This window comes from Brienomyrus brachyistius, chromosome 1 (assembly GCF_023856365.1).
Source record: "Brienomyrus brachyistius isolate T26 chromosome 1, BBRACH_0.4, whole genome shotgun sequence".
Classification (NCBI taxonomy): domain Eukaryota; kingdom Metazoa; phylum Chordata; class Actinopteri; order Osteoglossiformes; family Mormyridae; genus Brienomyrus; species Brienomyrus brachyistius.
In genome coordinates, this window is record NC_064533.1 from 15,710,351 (window position 1) to 15,730,023 (window position 19,673).

The 19,673-nt window shown below is 47.1% G+C and overlaps 1 protein-coding gene across 1 annotated transcript; it reads right to left on the bottom strand.

The window, feature by feature from the left end:
* Positions 1–3,128: 3,128 nt before the first annotated feature.
* Positions 3,129–19,460, bottom strand: slc15a5 (solute carrier family 15 member 5). The gene is given in 12 exon segments (XM_049028837.1): positions 3,129–3,426; positions 4,604–4,712; positions 5,178–5,309; positions 7,202–7,390; positions 9,406–9,595; positions 10,395–10,615; positions 11,205–11,374; positions 11,719–11,786; positions 11,788–11,942; positions 16,587–16,683; positions 16,685–16,974; positions 19,410–19,460. Coding segments are annotated over 11 exon segments (1,743 nt in total). The 5' UTR covers positions 16,958–16,974; positions 19,410–19,460; the 3' UTR covers positions 3,129–3,287.
* Between the last annotated feature and the right edge of the window lie 213 nt (positions 19,461–19,673).

Sequence of the window (19,673 nt, forward strand, 5' to 3'; positions counted from 1 at the left end):
ATCCCTGGCATAAGCAGGGGTGAAGTAGTGGCATGGATGTTCTGGCAGATTCAGGGGGCCCAGCACTTTACACGGGACCTTTCATACATCAAATTATGAATTGCACATTATGAGTTATAAATTATTGGACAGAGGGGCCTGGACATAGGGCATTCTGTAAATATTGAGACTCTACAATGAATTGCGTCAAGTGAAAAGTGAGTAAAGAAGCTCTGGGGTCTTGGGAAGGACGTTACCCGTCAGGCAAGAGTAAAGGCAGAAAACAGAGGGCTGCGTTTGTCAGCCTCTGCGACCTACAGACCTGTCTGCAGCCTACTGACCCATCTGTAGCCTATGAACCTGTCTGCTCCGACTGACGGCTATTCCGTTATCTGCAGTGCATTCTGGGAATGTCTCTCTCTCCCGCCACCGCAGGGAGACCCGAGGGTGACAGATGGCGCGTCTCTGGCCACGCTTGGCGTTATTCACGACAAGGAACAAATGACTGCAGAGACGTGGGCGCCGGTAACATGGCGACTATATATTATCTGTGATCCTGACTTCACCGCGACATTGCGGGTTCATAACTTAAAGGCTGTTGTGTATGGCTTGCTAAATTAGCACGCATCCATTCTGCTGCCGCTGCACTCGTCTCGAGGCCAGGCTGGTAGCGCAGGCAAGCTGTCCGTCTGTTATTCGCTTTAATAGGTCATTGTGGATGTATTACCGCTTCATCCGTTCCTGACACGCCAGTAATACCCTCGTTATTTTATCCTTTTAGCAAGAGATATGCGCAGCAACGTGGGTGTAGGACGGAGATAGAGGGATGAGACAGGAAGTGATGACGTGTAGGGGAAGTGAGGATGTGTACAGGAAGTGAGGATGTGCAGGGATGGCAGAAAAATTAGTAAAATATGAACATAATCGGATGGCCGTCAATCATCAGCAACCAATATCATCAACTGCCAGGATGAACTGTGGGTAAGAAGATTGAGAGTTACTCTTAAATCAAATTTGTCGACAGTTGTGATTTGGGTCTCAGCTTCTTTAATAGCGGAAACCCATTATCTAATTAAAATTAGACTTACTTGTAGCTTGAGGACGTGCTAGAAAGAGTTTTGATTAGTGAGGAATCCTCCAAGATGCAGTCAGAACTCTAGTTATTATAAATTGGTGGCAGTAATACCCCGTGTTTACATATGATACCGGGCAAATGTATCATCCTTACAGGTGCTCAGTGCGCCTTTAACAAACTTTGATGAATCTGCCGCTGGCCTTCATAAATATATCAGCGGCGCCCCTCTGTGGCGGCCACACGTCACGGCGTGATAAAGTAAACGTTAGCGTGGGAGATGGATGGGCGCCCACGCGGCTGTGCCGGCCTGGCGTAATGCGACCGCGCTCCCCGTTATTGATGCGTCCTGGCTTATCGGGGGCAGGCGAGTCGATCTGTCTCGTATGCCTTTGGGGGAGGGGTGGGGCGCTGAGGAAGGCACTCCTCGCCCCTGCTTGACGGAGCATGTATGATCGGACACACGGTCCGGGGGGGCTGGAGATCACAGGAGGGAAATATGACAGGAGTTTAGAGCTCATCACAGAAGAGGGGTGACAGATAATGTCTTAGGGATGGGGTGGTGGAGGGGGGGGGTTCTAGACTGCTGAATTTCGGTGGCATGGTTAAACGTAGGCTAACAAATGTTTATTCTGTGTTACATTTCTATGGAAACAAATGATTACTATCTTAACTTGCCCCAACAGCCTGTTTAGCTGCCGGTAAGTCTGTTTTCCTCTCACAGTTCAGGTTGGTTTGGTCCGGCACGTTGGTGCCTTTAAACTGTGTCCTCCGCCTCGTGCCCTGTGCATTCTGGGACAGGCTCCAGGCCCAGTGTCACCCTATGTTGGACAAGCAGCTGGACGATGGATGGATGGATGGATGGGAGGAAGGAAAAGAAGAGCAGAATAGCTAAACAGCTTCCTGGCCAAAATGATATTAACGAGCCAATTAAGGGCTGCTTATCTTTCCCCTCCGGTGGAGATGAATAGTGACAGCTGCCGCCCAGGGACCTCACTAGTGTCAGCCCTGCTTCCTGAGATGGAGAACGCTAGGAGCCCCACAGCCGGGCCCCACAGCGGGGCCCCGCAGTCCACATGAAAGCGTGGCCCAAACGCCTCTCCCTGGCCACTGTTGCCTTCAAGCGCTGACCTTGGAGCCGCACTCCCCAGTGACAGAGAAGGCATGCAATGCATGTTTGATGGATCAAAACATGCCGGGCTCACCTGTCTCTCCGCCCCCCCCCCCCCCCCACTGGCCCCCACCTCTTCCGTCAACCCCTTGCGAACGAGCACAGAGCTCACACACAGGCACAGGTAGCTCCTCCAGGTAATTAATTATAAACACGAGTGACCTTTAATTTCTTTGAAATTGTCCTCGGAGCAAATATTTGAAATGCACCCGAACGCCACAGACTTCCCGTCCAGGATTCCGGAATGTGACGCTCTCCTCTGATCAGGGATCCGGGCCTCGTTCTGACAGGTTTGGGGAAATTTAGAATTTAGGAAAAATAGAGTCTCAGAAAAGGAAGCATTAGAAGAGAACACAGAATAATGTCTGGGTTTAGCTTCACGTTCCACCATACAGCACATAGTGGAAGTTACACACCTGGTCAAAATCGATATGTTTACGTAAAATGGTTATTGTGTCATGCATTATATAGCCAGAGTGTTGTTTTTTACCTATGGTTTTGAGATAGTGGTGTACACTATTAAAATTATCATATAAATTATAATTATCATCTTCTTTGTCATTACAAAAACTAGGTGTAGTTAAGTTCGGAACGAAATTCACAGGCCTGACACGTACATACGTATATAAAGATCTTGTCAAATTTCTGTTTAAAAATTTTAAGTATATCCAAGGCTAGGGTTGGGGGGGGCACCTCTTCCCCTTCTCCTCGCTTTATCTTCTCTTGCATGTTCTGTGTAAAAATCTAGGTTACTAGGTACAGCCTGCGCTGTAACTTTCCAAAGTTACTCAACTGGAAAATTAATTTGTCAGAATGTTTCTGGCAGACTTCTTAAGATGAATCTGTCTTGGGTCGTCTCAGGAGCACGGCAGGCATGCCAAAAGAATAAAATCCTGCAGAGGATAGTTGGATTTAAATACCTTTTATTCCCGAGAAGTAAAACAATGCATATACAGGACACGAGGTATAAAAGCTATTTACAGAAATGTATGATATTTACACATATAAGCTTAACTGTACAAAGTAAATATGTACAGGTGTACGATGTCGAGACACCATACAGCATCACAAGGTCGTCTCCATGGTGTAGGACCACTCCACGGTGTCATAGAAACGCAAGCAGCTCTTATGCAACTGCAGCTTCTCGTCCAGGTGGCTGCTGCTGCTGATGTCCCGGACCAGCTCCTTGCTGAGGTCCTGGTACCTACAGGAAGGGAGCCAGGGGTGAGGTGAGGCGTGAGATGGACATGGACCCAAGCAGAGGACGCCCTGGATAGGATGCTGGGCCAACTTAACATTATACATTTACATACTTAAAATACATAAAGGAATGCTTATCAAAGTCTAGCATTTTATTGCAAGAAATATATTTTGAATAAATTTGATTTTGCAAAAATAGTGCAATACCATACCCAAATTGTACCTGAATTGTTTCAGTGTACAGGTACAAGTCATATGTTGAATTAAATGCTGAGTTATGTGCGTGTATACACTTGGTGGACAGTTTATAAGGGACCCCCCACTTATTCCCACACAGGACACCCCCCTCTCGCCCCCAGAATCAGAGGTGCCTTTCTGCACACCACTGTCGTACTGAGCTGTTAGTTTTGCACTTGTTCGTCTTGTCAGCTATAACGAGCCTGGCCATTCTCCTCGAATGCCTTTAATAAGGTGCTTTCGCCCCCCCACAGAACCACACAGCACTGACTGGTGTGTTTTCTTTGTATCGCCGTTACTGTAAACTCTATACGATGTAGCATGTGAAGGATGCTGACCAGATTGAACCAGCGGGTCCGATACCAGAAATTACACCGTGTTCAAAATCACTTGCATCGCGATCTCGGCCACTTAGGTAACCCGCTAATCCTGTCTATGCGCCATACTTATGCGCTTGCAGCAATGTGATTGGCTGTTTGGAGAAGCAGGTAGTTTGCGCTGACAAGCAGATGTGCCTAATAAACTGGCCACTGAGCACACATGCGCTCTTAAAAACTCGTAATTGGGTATGAAACTGTGAGGCTGAGAGAGGATGCGACCGCACACAAAACAGTAACCAGAAATAACACCTTCAGAAAATATCGGGGTCTCCTCACACCCCCACATGCCGTGAGGCAGGACCTGCACTGTGCACAACACCCCATGGCTATGGCTGCCCTCCATCGCCTCCCCACCACCCCCCGCTCCCCCGAAAGCAACATAATCATTATGCAAATTGAGCCATGTGACCTTTCTAAATGGAAAAAGTTGCAGAGAAGCAATGATTTGTACGGAGGAAAATGTCAGGAGTGAGTGAGCAGTTTGGGGGGGGGAGCATGAAGGTCCAGCGTGTGTCTGTGCCGGCTTAAGGGGACCCTGGTCCTGCTCTCTGAGGATGGGCATACCTGTGGGAGATCCTCCAGAAGACCAGCGTGTTTACGGTCATCAGGGCGGCCAGCAGAAAGAAGAACCGCTCCAGGTTGCCGTCACTCAGGTCATTTGGGTAGAAGTTACCTCCAAGAATGACAGAAGATTTTATTACCTTGGGCACATGTCCAGCACCATCAGAGTAAATCATGAGGGAGGTGGATGCACTACCATGTATACAGTGACCTCTGACCTTTCACCATGACGACGCATGTGAAGGCATACGCTCGAGCACTGTATCCTGGGAGATACGTCACTCGTCGTGTAAGCCGTATCGCATGTACCCATAATCCCCAGCCCGGCTCGCATTGAGCTGGCGATGTAATGTTGTGCGGCAGGGGTGGGAGTTTGGGGGGGCACACATACAACAGTCCCGGTGCTCTTTCCCCCAGCCAGTGGGCATGGCCTTCATCCATTTTGGATGACCCACACGCCAAGAAAAGCCCACAGCTGATTTTTATACAGACAGGAAGGAGCAGCCTTTGAATTGGCTGTAGTTGTCCTTGGGCTGTCCGTGTTGGGTGGGGGGGTGGGGTGGGCAGCCAGACCTACCCCCAGAGAGCAGGTAGAGCAGCTGGATAATGAGCGCCCCCAGGAAGCAGCCCCCCCCGTAGGAGAGCGCCAGCAAGTGCAGGGAGATCCCGCGCACGCTGCCGGGGGGCAGGGAGAAGGAGACGAGCGAGCCTGCCGGGGAGGGGGGAAGAGAGACCAGGGCTCAGTGTGCATCCTCCACATTCACTCTTCCATCGGCTGTCTGCCCCCAGGCTTACGCAAGGGGCAAACTTGTTGGTTTTTGCATTGTCCAATAACCCCAGGCCAAAGAGCTTAGGGTAGGAGCCTTTTACATGGCGGCAGTTAGGCCATCCACGTGCGTGTATCAGTGTGTGTGCGCATGTGTGTGTGTGTGTGAGTGCAGGATTAATGCTACAGGAGAAGTACATCCTCCGACGTCCTCATTGCTCTTTTATTTGCTCTGGCACAGAATGGTTTTGTAATTAGGCCTGCAAACCTCTTTGGATTCTTTTGGGCTTAAATAGTGGACACGTTACCCTTTTATTTATACATTAAAAATGATTTCAGCCATTTAAAAATCCCATGGACCTAAGACAGAGCTAATGAAGCAACCACCAAAAGAGATTTGATTTACAAATCATTAGTGTAGTAGTATATGGCAGGCTGGGGTGGGGGGAGGTAGGGGGGGGGGGGGGGTTAAAGGCTCACAGATTTCTGCCAAAGCGAGTTTCTAAGAATGTCCTCATAAGTGCTTCTGAGAAATGCAGGCCCGGCCATTACAGCGTCACGAAAGGCCGATTAAATATAGAATGATAATTATAACCATTAATAGAGCTCTTTGATAGGGACCTATGAAAAATAGATAAGAAGAGCGTATTGTGAGCGAGCCGGTGCTGGGACACAGATCGGACCCCCCCCCCCCAGGGAGAAAGTGATAGGTTCATTTACCATATGTGATCGACAAGAAATGCTGTCGCAATATGATCAATGTTCTGATGGAGTAATTCAGCAAAGACAATCACCCTGACAGTCATAGTCTATAATATAAATCAAGTCAAATCGCTCATACTGCTGTGATATTGGCTGTCCTGATAGAAGGAGGCTTTGGCCTGACGCTGACCTCCATACAACACTCGTGTGAACTGAACCCACATTTTTAAACCTTTTAAAAGTTATATTAGAAATGAACATGGTGACTATGTGAGAGGCATCGAGCTGCAGGTGGAGCCTGAGAGCATGTGGTCTCCGTCAGCACCTAGACCACCCTCGAGCCCCAAAACGTCATTCATAAGACGCCATTTCACGAGTATACAAAAGGGTACAAAACTTATTGCTTTTCTTTCACACTAACAAGCTGAAAACTGACAAGTCGACGCAAAGATTTCCCTCCCGTTAACACGATGTGCGCGTTGGCATGTCAATTTTGAGCTTAACGTGAAAGAGCGAACGTGTCTTACAGCTTTTGATACAGGAAGTCCTGTGTCTGTGAACCAAAGAGAGGCGCAGAAGCTGCCCCACCACGTGTGACACTTATTTACTAATCAGTTAGTTTATAAAAGTGTGGTCATGTCGCCTCTGTGAAATGATAAATAAAAGGAGTATTCTGCAGATGGACAGAATTGTTTTATGTGAGACCTTCTTATGTTGCCTACAACCACTCACACATATACTTTAAAGGTAAGACATGTTGTCTGTAGTTAGGATTGCTGTTCGACCACAGACAAATTATTAAGACAGACCTCGGACATGTTAACAGAATGATTGGGACAATACCGGAAGGTAAACAACGGATTCCGTCGTAACGTCTTTACATCTCTTGGAATGATGTTCTGGGGCTTGAGAGTGAAACACCCCACTCTCTGTCTAGCCCCCCCCCCCCCCCCCCACTCTCTGCCTAGCCCCCCCCCCCCCCCCCCACTCTCTGTCTAGCTCCCCCCCCCCCCACTCTCTGCCTAGCTCCCCCCCCCCCCCCCCCCCCGCAGCCAGTTGCTCGTGGAATATCTAGTTATATCTGCATTCCTGTAATTGTGGTATGTGGTGTAGATAGTAGGGGGCGCTCTTACAGGCAGGTGTGACCAGAACCTCGGCGACCCCCAGCAAGATGTACTGGGGTGCCAGCTGGAAGCAGGCCATGGAGGAGACGTGCAGCACCTTGCCCAAGAGCGCCTGCTCCACCAGGGGATGGCCCTTCCTGCAGAGCTCCGAGAGACCTGCCACCAGCACGGACACGGCAGCACATGCATGTCCGGCCACTGCAGGGGGGGAAGAGAGGCGGGACCTAAGGGTCACATGACCACTCCCTATCATCATCGGCAACAAAACAGCAGAATTCAGCAATGCATCCTCCCCCAACAAGCAAACACATGAGCTGGGGTACAGAAATAAGGGAGGGACCTAGTTGTCTCCTCCATAAAAGAAAAATTTCATATATTTAACAGAAGCTTTTATCCAAAGTGATGCATAATGAGGTCAGCCAGTACCTAGGTGAGGGTTAAGGGCCTTGCTCAGGTGCCCAATGGAGACATCACTCTGAGGATCCTAGGAACTTTCCAGTCATAAGCACAGCATCCTAATTCACTGAGCCACATGCCTCCTATAATTTTCATTGCACCCCCCCCCCCCCCATGGCCGTTCCTACATTCCTCCAGGGGACACTTTCAAAACCCTTTCTACATCCATGTAGCAGATGCAGAAACATCATCACGCACAGTATTAAATATAACCCACAGAAACATCGGTGCACTGTAAAGGTGTCTAACTAACCCAGACCCTCAGCACAGCCAAATCCAAGTTTTGCAAGAAAAAAAAATGTTCCCTAAAAATGTTCCCTTGGACACAGTCACTGGTTAGAGGAAAAAAAAAACATTTTCAGCAGAATTAATTAAATGAAATAAGTTGCATGTCCTGACACTGGTATCTTCCTGGAATCCCAATCTCATTAATTTCCCGGGACTCTGAATCAGAATAACGAGGTGACTATGACCACAGTGTCACCTGTTCTCATGAATGGCAGCAATTTGTCTGGCTGTGTTGCAGACGAGACCCAAGGATAAAAACAGTAAAGGCATTTCTGGAACTCCGCGACCACTGGGTCGCCTGACCCCCGTCTCCGTGAGTAAACAGCTCCTGTACCGAGGGCCTAACAGTGCCTTGGGCGCTATCATGCTCCTACGAGATCTGTAAAGCCGGGAAAGGGAACGCGGAGGGCAGCTCCACGGCGTCGAGACGGCTTCCCCGAGTTTGTAACAACCTAAAAGGACCAAGGATGTCTCTGAGGCAGCCTGCAGCGAAGGAATTTGATTAATATCTTACAGTGCGTTGATTCACTCTTTGGGGTGATCTGGGTGAGGGAAAACTTTTCACACCTACGCAGCTACGCTGGTCATCGTCTGTGAACCTTAAGGAACTTAAAATGTACATTTGTTATTAGTTAGTCAACACCTCCAAAAATCAGAGACCGGAAACCACTGTGTTTTTCAGTGTGCAAAATTTGCTGTACATCTTCTTCACCCTTCTTCTAAGGCCCTGGACACGCACTGCCATCCTGAACTTTTCCTGACATTAACCCGGAGGGGCTATATGCGCGTATGCAAATGTCCAAATCGGTTCTACCGGACATTAAACTGATTTTACCCTGCTAGCTCCCTAGAACAAAATCCGGGTAATTAACAATTGACCCCCATATGTGAATGGAGCAGAAAATTGTCCAGATAATTCATTCGCAAGCGAGTGAGCATGTTGATAATGTTTCTGTCATGCGACGTGGCATGAAAACAGAAGGATACAAACATCAGAGGGTGAACAATGATTATAATCTACAAAAGACGATCCCAACGAGCACGGCTAATTAGTAAAACGACGAGAACGGGAACTTCTGTCAATAACTTCTGTGACCACCTTTGATGTACAGTAAACAAAACAGCATACTTTGCACATAAGGTGAGGTCTCCGGCATGCTCTACCCAAGCATCACCCCTCACTTAAACCAACCAGACTATTTATAGCAGGTGTGAACACAGGTGACATGGACAATCCCCGGTTGTACGCCACACGTGTGAATGGGCAACTTCGGACAATGTCGCCTGGAGTGTGAAAACGATTCTAGATTCTTCCCTATTTCTATACTATGTTGTGCTGCGCTACACTATCCTATGACATACTGTACAGTAATATGCTCTTCCACAAATTGCTAATTTCCCCATCAGTCTCCCAGCTGATATGGCTGATATCCCATCGCAGCCCCCTCCCCAGGACACCCGAATTTCACCTATGAGTGTGGTGGCGGCAGGGGGCGGCCTCCCGCGCAGCGACAGGGAGCAGGCGGCGACGCACTCCAGCAGGGGTGTCAGCACCAAAACGGGCACCATGCCCGCAACGTTCAGGGCTGCAATGGGCAGCAGGTTGCCCTTCAGGTTCAGGTTGGAGTTCATGGTCTGGATGTAGTAACTAGAGGGGATCTGAGGAAGAGGGACTCCGGTGAGACCTTCCTGTTTTTCACACTAACAAGCCTGGCGGCCAGCCAAACGAGCTAATGAATCACGAGCCGTAAGTAGTCACTTTTTCTAAGAGCTCCCCCTACAGGATGATGGAGTATCAGGTAAATACCAATAAATAAACCAATAATCATCCGGGGAGAGAAAGCGTGTGAAGTTACAGACTGAGTGGCACACTCCTTAAATTCAGGTTCTTCAATAACCCAAGAAACGTGCAGCCTGCCCCTTTACAGCTTCAGGTTTAAACGTCAAATTAAAATGATTGCACAGTATAGTTTTACAGCTGCATCAGTATGTGCCATAAAAGACCAGCTCCTTATTTCACTACGCCAATGAGATGCATATAAAACAGGCTTCTGAGGGCTGTATAGTTTAGCAGGGGAGCTGATTAGCGGCCAGGTGCCCTCAGCGCTCCATTGGGCGGCGCTCACTGCATCCCCCTGCCTAGGATTCAGCTGTTAAAACAGGCCATGTGGCGTTGATAAAGGCTGGTGTGCAAGAGCCTAATATGGTGCCTCACACTGACTTTTACAAACGTTTCTGTAAAGTTTTAGGCTCAGGGGGCGGAGGTGGGGGGGGGGGGGGGGGCTCTGCCTTAAAAATCACTTATCACTGACTGCTTGTAAGGGCCCGTCCACAAGCAACGATCCATGTCTAGATAGCGAATCAAGAAAAACAAGAATGCGGGGTAGCGGGGGTGCACCCTGGGAGGATGACTTTGCGTTTTTCGCCAGGGCGGGTGTTTCGGCTCACGGGCGCTTGCCTGGGTGACGCAGGCGCGGTACAGCAGCTGCAGGCCAAACAGCGGGAAAAGTCGCACCAGGACCTTGACGCTCTCCACATGTGCCTCGCTGTAGCGCCCCCCGTTGTTCTCCTTGGCGCGGTCCAGCCAGTCTGCCACGTCGCCGCCCAAGTGCCGGTAGCGCAGGCAGCACATCTTCAGCGAGTTGAGGAACACGCCCATCGTGGTGAGCAGGGAGCCACCTGTGCGCCGGCAGATAGGGTACGAATATAGCATCAGCAGGCCTAAGTGGAACAGTCCAGCTAACACCCTCCACCTGTCAGTGGTACAGTCCAGAGAATCGGGTGACATCACCACACCTCAGTGAATAGTCCTCATAATCAGCTAATACCTCCAAGTATCAAGGATGCATGCTAGTTGTATATAATTATAAATATCCATCCATCCATTTTCCAAACCGCTTATTCTATTGGGTCGTGGAGGGTCCGGAGCCTATCCCGGAAGCAACGGGAACGAGGCAGGGAACAACCCAGGATGGGGGGTCAAGCCCATCGCAGGGCACATTCACACACCATTCACTCACACATGCACACCTACGGGCAATTTAGCAACTCCAATCAACCTCAGCATGTTTTTGGACTGTGGGGGGAAACCGGAGTACCCGGAGGAAACCCCACGACGACATGGGGAGAACATGCAAACTCCACACACATGTGACCCAGGCGGAGACGCGAACCCGGGTCCCAGAGGTGTGAGGCAACAGTGCTAACCACTGCACCACCATAAATAATCATGCACTTCCCATCAGTGCATTGAGGAAGCCTAGAATACCATTTTTGGGGCAGAAGGTGAGGTTGTTGCGCGCCATGTGAATGGCGATGAGGGCCAGCAAGATGGAGGTGAATGGGATGAGGAAGCCCAGGTTCTTAGCGATGGACTGCTGGATGTAAGCGATCCCCAGAAACACCACAGTCGAGTTCAGATTCACCCACCAGTAGAACCTGCGAAAAATGAGAAGAAAGCATCTTTTCAACCTGGACGCCATTAGCGCATTGCTATGCCAAGTAGGAAAAAAACACATGTTTATATATTAATATAAGAAGCAGCAGCATGTTAAGAAAGTGGACAAAGTGGGCTTTAATGCTGTTCCACAAGCATGGTACTTAACCTGAACTACCATGGTAAAATATGTATGGTTTCAATATATATGAAATACATAAATATATTACCATACGCAAGTACATACTTCGTGTTTTTTTTCCTATGGACCTGCTTATAAGCACATGAAGATGTGTTTATTGGCCTATTCATCACATTCTTGTTAAATCCTCCAGGGGGCGCTAACCAGTTGAAGAAGGAGCGTAGCTGGTGTTGGTCACGGCCCTGCAGGTTGTAGGCGCCCAGCGGGCAGAGGGACGGCACGGATACCCCCCAGGCCCAGGGCAGCGGCCAGCAGCCCTGTGTAGAAGAGGATGAGCTGGTGCCGGCGAGCCAGGGCGTGCGTGACATGGTGGGTGTCCACGTAGAAATCCTCGAAGGGGAAGGCCACCACGGGGAGCATGGCAGTGCCTGTGGGGGGGGGGGCACATAATTCATTCAGTAGAGCCAACCTTATTATTAGCCAATGATATGTTTTCAATTGCTGAGTGACAGAGGGACACTCTGGGGTCTAATGCCTCACACTTGTAGGCATGGGCGAGACTCGAGCGCTGATCCCAGCGTTCCCTGTGAGGCAGCCGATCCAACAAATGCGCCGCCCCTGGAACGTAAACTTCTGCTTTTAGAAAACAACAGAATAGTGTCTGCTGATGTGGCATTTATAGATAAATAACTGCAAATGCTACGCTGTACGGTGAAGATAGCCAGAAACAAGTACAACTTCCCAAATATTACATTTCTTGATAAACCTTAACTGCTAATAGGTCATTTACAAATTCACCGGCAGGTGATAATAATAATAATAATAAGCAACCCCGATAAAAAACTAAAGAGCACATTAAATGCCGATAGCAAGCGGACCCTAGATAATCTGTTAAAATTCAGGGAATATCATGGGCCCCCAAGCCGAAGGGGGATGCATTATTAAAAAAAGAAAAAGAAACGGCAAGCACAAAACGGCGTCTTTCGCGAAGAGAAGCGAGTAGGATCCGTGAGAGGAGGATCACAGGCGAGGACGAGCCGTGAAAAGAACATGAAACGGAACGGGAAAAACCCACTCCGGGACGAACGAAGAAAGCGTCAACCGAAAACGATTAAACAAATTCTATGTGGTAAATACATCGGGGGGGAAATAATGAAAGCTTTCATCAATCAGGAATCTGGCAGATTGTCACAGGCTCTTTGAAGTCTGCTGATACTGCCACTGAGGAGCCCAAACGAGTAAATAAAACATTACTCTTTACTCCAGCTTTTCTGGTTAACAGGGCATCCCTGCTGATCAAAAGAACATTAGCTTTGATTAATCAATCAATACCCCGGTGGCCAAATCCTGTCCACTGATCTTTCCGGCAGCGTAGACACGGTATGGAGGTCAGTTTCTCAGCACGTGAAACGCTTGCGGGATTTAAAGTAAACGGTGTAAATGTCACCGTTTCGTTACCATACTGCGAGGACTGGCTCAGGCAGGGACGGCAAGCAGAGCCACATGATGCCGGGATGTTGATGTAGAACCAGAGACGTGTGATAAACTTTTCTCCATTCTGGGGTTTGACGTGTCAAGTTGGGCTTGTTGGGCATTTTCATTGGGGGAGGAAAAGACACTACAACAAACATGTTGTGTTAACAGGTTTTCCCGGAAAAGTAGTGAATACAGATCAGAGAAAAGCTCTTAATACATCAGCACATTAATATGGATACTGGTAGATACCTGCCTCCCCCGCCCCTTTGTCCCGCAAAGACTGTCCTTGGATAGATTCATTAAGCATGCAATAGCTTCCATTTCATTAAACCTGTTGCTTATTAATGTTTACACGTTGTTTTGTATTTATGCATGTGACACTATATCAGCCTAAAAGGTAAGTGTGGTTAGTCAAATCACCGCAGTACCGAACCGGGATTTTAATTATAAAGCAGAGGCCGGAACAACGAGCGAATACCAACGACTGCAGAAACGGTACGGTCCAGTACTAGGCACTGGAAATAAGCTTAAACTGTGACTCTTATGAGGACAAGACCATCTGTCATTGCTGGAAGAAGAAACTTGACTCGGAACGCCACGGGCATTACAGAAAACGGCAGGACACCGAGGACCCAAATGTACTGCAGGAATTTGGTACCACTCTACACATTGAATGAACGAGGAGTTAGTGCAGGCATCTCTGCAACCTGCCCTACGAAGTGCACTAAGGAGGGTGAATAGAAGCGCACTAGATTTTACAGGTCTCGAATACTGTCCTGTTTCGGAATGCAGAGGCTGAGCGTAAACAAACTGGTTTGGCTAGAAATGACACGGAAACCTACCACTTATGCTTGTCACACTAAAAAAAGTACAGAAAGTTCCCTTTGCTCTGTTTTTAGTGGCAGAAAATGCCACACCTGTGCCAGACATTTATATTAAGTCTGGCATGATTCTTGTACTTCCGTTTTCACCTCCTTTTAGCCCCGTAGTCCTACTGTACTAGTATTCTGACAGTTTTAGAAAGTCACCTGAATAAAGGGGGTACAGGATCCCTACAATGTAAAGCGGCAGGTTTTGTCACCCCGGATGAGGGCGCCTACCGAGCATGTAAATGACGCGCGCGCTCTGCGCACACTGGCACCTCTCAGCGCTTTAATGTCATCTCTAGTTATCCTCCATGTGGTCGCATTCATCCTGCAAATGCAAATCAACGTTATCTCACATGACGGGGAAAGTAAACTTTGCAAGTGGAGCTCGGCGGGTTCCCAGTGGAGGAAGTGGCAGCAAAAAGCGTGCTCTAATTCTGTCATTGTCTCACACGCACATTTCAAAGTTTGACTTAAGCAATTCTTCAGTCGCCTTTGTTCAATGACACTAACCATTACGGGTTTCCGGATTCGTTCCTCTGCGTTTTTAAAGAAATAAAGAAAGGAGAGAAAAACACAGCTATTCCTAAAAGGAAACTTTGGCGTTAGTTATGCTAAGTACCGTTACACCCTTACAGTGATTGCATTTGTAGTTTTCTGTCTTTCCTTGAAATCCGCTGGTGTGCTTTACCTTTGGCATTTCGTGGAGTAACGGTATCTCTAGACTAATTTAATTCGCTTTTAATATTAAAATAAATAAATAAATAAAATACTGAGGCGAGTAGTGAGGCTTCATAAGCTAAATGATCAAAGCAAACTGTCTCATTGCCACTGGGGCATGTGCTGATTTCGGCGTTTTGTCTTTGGGGTTCCACTCATGTCTTACTAATATAGATTTGGCGGAATATGAAAGAAATGGCACGATGCATGAACTGAATATAGGCAAGGAACGGGAACCCCCCAAAAGTCCCGTATCTGTATCACTTATGGTTAATTTTATTGGCTCGGCAACATTAATTAGCCTAGTCATTAGGCTACTAGATTACTGTCTAGATTACAGGAAACTGAAGTATCCATTTCTTTGTCCCTCGTTTATTGAATATCGCATTACAAGACCAAGTGTAGAAAAAGTTTCAGCAGTTTCTACTCCTCGCTTCCGAACCAGAAACATTTAAAAATCCTGTAGATAAAAACTCCGCCAGAACTTCTTAATTACAGCGGCGCCTCTGACTGACAAGCTCCATTATACTGGAAATTATCCTGGTAATTATCTTCCTGAAAGGAGATTTATATTCCTATATTAAATGATCTCGGCGTATGCTATTCTTCAGCACGGGACCGGTTTGTCAAAAAATAAAAAGAAATAAATAACACTGTAATCGGATGAAGGCTTGATCTATGGAGAAAGTCCTGAGCCCGTGTCCCCTAAGAGCCGACTCTCGTTGTAATGCAGGTTAGTGAGTGCAGTCCGAGCCGGTCCCATCGAGACACTTAAACAGCTGCGCTCTCTAATTATCCCTATTTTGTGTGATGTTTCTCGGTCGCGTCAATACTTTCCAGACAAGATTTATGATGCTGACAGCCTCCGGTGACCCAGCGGCTGTGCTTGTAACGGTGGGGTATCATTCAGAAAGTAAGCCATTTTTATACGCCCAGCACTCTGAAAGCAGTTCCCCTTTCGCGTATAACGTCTTTGAAAAATGGCTGAACGTCACAATCATACATATTTTGTCTTAATATGATATTCGCAATATATCGCATGCTCCTGTTTTGTCAGTTCTCGAAGAATATTTTTTTTATCCAATTGATTATTTTAACAAATCGGTATTATTTCAAAACCAATGCAACCGTTGGCTATAAAATCGCGTATTAATTAACGTTATCGGTAAAGCTTCACAATTAGAATATAATACGGTAACTCACATTTAGAAACTAAATTAAAGGCTTGGGCTGAGTTTTTAACTGTCTGGCTCTGTCGGGTAAAGGGAGCGGCGCTTGAAGACGAATTACTATAAGAGCTTTGCGTGAGTAATTTTGATTTTCTTTTCTTTAAAAATCTGCCTTTTAATAAACTATGCACCAGCAAGTGAAAGAAGTTCACAGTCTTATCAATGTATATTTTAACTATACATTATATTCACGGAGAATTTCAATCATCGTCGTATTAAATAATAAAAAGACCACCGACGCGTTTGGACTGCCCGAAACGTTATGTTAAATTATGCCCACTATTAAATTGCCTTCATTACAATATTTTACTACAGAATATTATTTTCTCCTCTATGTTATCTCTACAAGCCTTTCCAGGAATCAAGGCAAACGTTGAGGACAAAAATGCAAACTGTTATCAATTGCCAGCATTCATTGCGGGTATCTGCCTCCAGTCCGTAGCTGCTGAAAAAGCCCTACTCGTGACCTCGCAATGTAAACACATTGACCTCAGGCCCCCTACATCGATGAAAAGCGAAACACCGCAAGGTTTAAGTAGCAGCTGAGACAGCCGCAGAAAAGAATTTTCTCAGCACTCGAATTAATTTTGAGTTCAAGGAGTCAGCATGGGATTGAAAGAAACACGGCCGAACGATCGCTGATTTGCCTCTAGGAGATGTACCGTGCAGGCTATGATTTCTGACATGAAAACGGCAGGCCATGCAGTAACACCATTACCAGTCCTTATTGCTTTTGTCTCGCTGGCCAACGTGAAAAGCACTATACGTACGAAGACCTTACCAAAGAAGTGCAGGAGAGCACAGAGGTACAGGACTTTGGTCCTCCCAAGGCATGTCTCGGCAAACCAGCCCACGAACACCGGCGTGAGAGTGCTACCCGCCCACGAATGCCAGGTTCATGGTGGCCGCCTGGTAGTTGTCGTAACCCAGCCTGACGGTGCAGAAGAGGATCATGTTGCAGACGATCCCGAAGAAGGTGAACCTCTCGCACAGCTCGGCCAAGAGGACGCACACCATCACCTGGAGCTTCTTGTGAGGATGGTGGGGCCCTTCCCTGGCTTTCCTCCCGCCCAGGGGGCCCGGCTTGGGGAGCCGCTGCAGGTCTATCTCAGTAGCCTGCAAGTCTGTGAAGGTCGTGCTAGACTTCGCCATGTGACTCACGCTGGAGGCTGAGGGTGAATGTGGAGGCCTCAGTTCTCCTGACCATCTAAGACCTAAGGCCAGAATTCCACACCCAACTGTGAGTGCACCCCCCCCCCCCCCAACCAAACCCCCACTATTTCATATGACAGCACGGCTGATACAAACAAGGGCAGGTGTGTGTGTGTGTGTGATTCAGTTTCCACACATCTTCACCTGGACTTCGTTTCAGTTGCTCGCCTCCATTATCTGACCTGTCAACTCCAAGGCTCCTTTTGAAGCTGGAACGGACTTATTATGTTTTAGAAATCCCCAGCTTGTTCGCTTGTTTGTCCTTTCATATTATTAAAGGACCCCCCTAATAATTCAGTGAATTTCTCACACTGGGGAGCAGGCTGAATGCTGAGTGCTTTAATCATAATTAAATCAGGTGCTCACCAGACTATTAACTAGCTGTTTTGTATAATTTACTTTTTCTTCAAAAGACCACAACTTATCCCAATTAATGAACTGGAATTGTTTTTCACCTCATGTTCTAGTGGAGTGATTTGTGTTTTTTTCCCTGCATAAAACAGAGTACTTCAAGCCTTTTAGCCTTTATATAGTACTTATCCTTTTCAAATTGTTCAGGCAAAGAGAAAGGATTTTTCTCGCAAGTAGTCCAATTTGAAAAATCAAAAACAAATAGGTGGTGAATATTCTTTTTGAAGATCTACACCTATGCCTGAAGCACTTAGGCCATATTTATTGGTTTATTCTATGGAGGCAGCACTGATAACAACGTTAAGGTGAAGGTCCAGAACACCATGGCCATCTTCTCATCAGAACACATATAGGAGTATTAGCATGTCTTGTTCATGGTCGGGAGCACCGTGAAAACATTAAAGTAATTAGGCCTATTTAAATAATACAGATCTTCCAACGTTACTAGTTGAGTTACGATAGAACAGACTATATGAAGACCAGATTAATCGAGGTCAGTGTTTATCTAAAAAAATTTATATCGGTGCTTAAAGTTTACTTATATTGTTGCCAAAGCAGTTCGCTTGACTCGATTATCTCAGTGGAATGTGTGGATCTGGCTTAAATATCTGGATAGAAGGGTATGCACTCGAAGATCAGGGGTACGCATAAAGGGTGGGAAAACACCGTGCCTGTGTGTGACGTACTTATGCTATTATTTGAAACGGTTAACGACACATACACCGAATCATCCCTGCATAAAAAGCGACCGTACCTGGCGAGCTAAAAGGCATCTTTCAGTATCGGACACTTACGTGGTGGTTTGAGGCTGAACCTAACATACTCCGATCGTCCTACACAAACAGCTCGAACTAACCCAGTCTCCATTAGGGAAAGACTGCCACGATCACACCAAATATGTCCCACTACGCCGTGAAAACGGTGCACCAAAGCGGTGGTTGTAATTAGGCTAGTCGTGCAAAGTGTGGGACCTCGGATTCACGGAGAGCCGCTTCCCTGAAACTCCTTTTCTGAGGAGTGGCAGGGAGGTGCAGGTTAGAGGCTTTGTTGACCGAATGAACCATGTTTACGTGTTTCTCGGCGCGTTAAATCTCCTGATTCACATTTCATATTAATTATCATCAAGCTGCCACTTTATCGGGGAAAAGCCTCGATTTTGGAAGTAGACAAGAACTGTGCGTTAATGCTTTGGCAGGTTAGTCTACTGCATGAGAAGTTTCAGAGATGCTTAGACAATATGCCCCACTATTTATTTTTTCACTGTGCTACTACGCTAACACCTCTTTCTCGTGATTACAACAACGCTAAGTCGAAGTTTGGGTTTTCCCTCGCGGTAGATCTGAACCTGACAAGGAGTCCATTGATATCCGAATTTAATTCGTGAGCCTTCATCTTAATTTTGCATGCGTTCAATTTCATTAACCTCTGAACTACGATTGTAGTGTGTAGATTGCTGTGGTATGAATGTATGTTTGCAATGAATGTGTGCAAAGGACCACCTTGCCCCGATCGCACAAGCAATCCACACTGCATGATTAGGATAGTACTGTACACTTGTGATTTCTTGCCTGAAGAAAACAGTGTAGACGTTGGTGTCAATCAATAAAAAACGTATGGTGCCTGGAACCTGTTCAGGAGGATTTCAGTAAAGGAATCAATACCAGCCTTCGGGTTCTGGCATCACGATCATTGGGAAGGCAGTAATTTAGTCAATGCAGCCTTACATCCAGGGTATAAGCCGACTGCCATATAAAATCAATAAGAGGGTGTTGCATCCAGCATCCCAATTACTGGCAAAATGGTCGAGAAATCGATGCAAGTGTTTGCCATCACAGTTCCTGGTGGGAGAGCACGCCGCAGTTAATATGATTTCATCTTCCTCCTGTTTTTGTCTTTTTCCCGCAGAAGCACACGGAGTGAAATGATAGATTTTGGCAAAAGTCTGATTAAGTGGAGAAACGGTTTTCCACAGAGAACTTACCAGTGGTGGACAGAGCCGCGTGAGTTAATTTCAAAACAGTTGAGGCGTCTTTTGAACATCATGCACAAGCGCAGAGCTCTTAGCGCGTAACCTGCGGCCTGCTAGATGTTTACATGCACGTGTCAGGGGCGGGACGCGCTTCTTTGTTAAAACCTGGGGAGGGCATCTCCTGGGCAGCCCACCGCGGATTACCGTAGTGATGCGGTTCTATCCCTCACAGGTGCCACCGATGCATTGTGGACCTCGTATGCATTGTGTTATTAC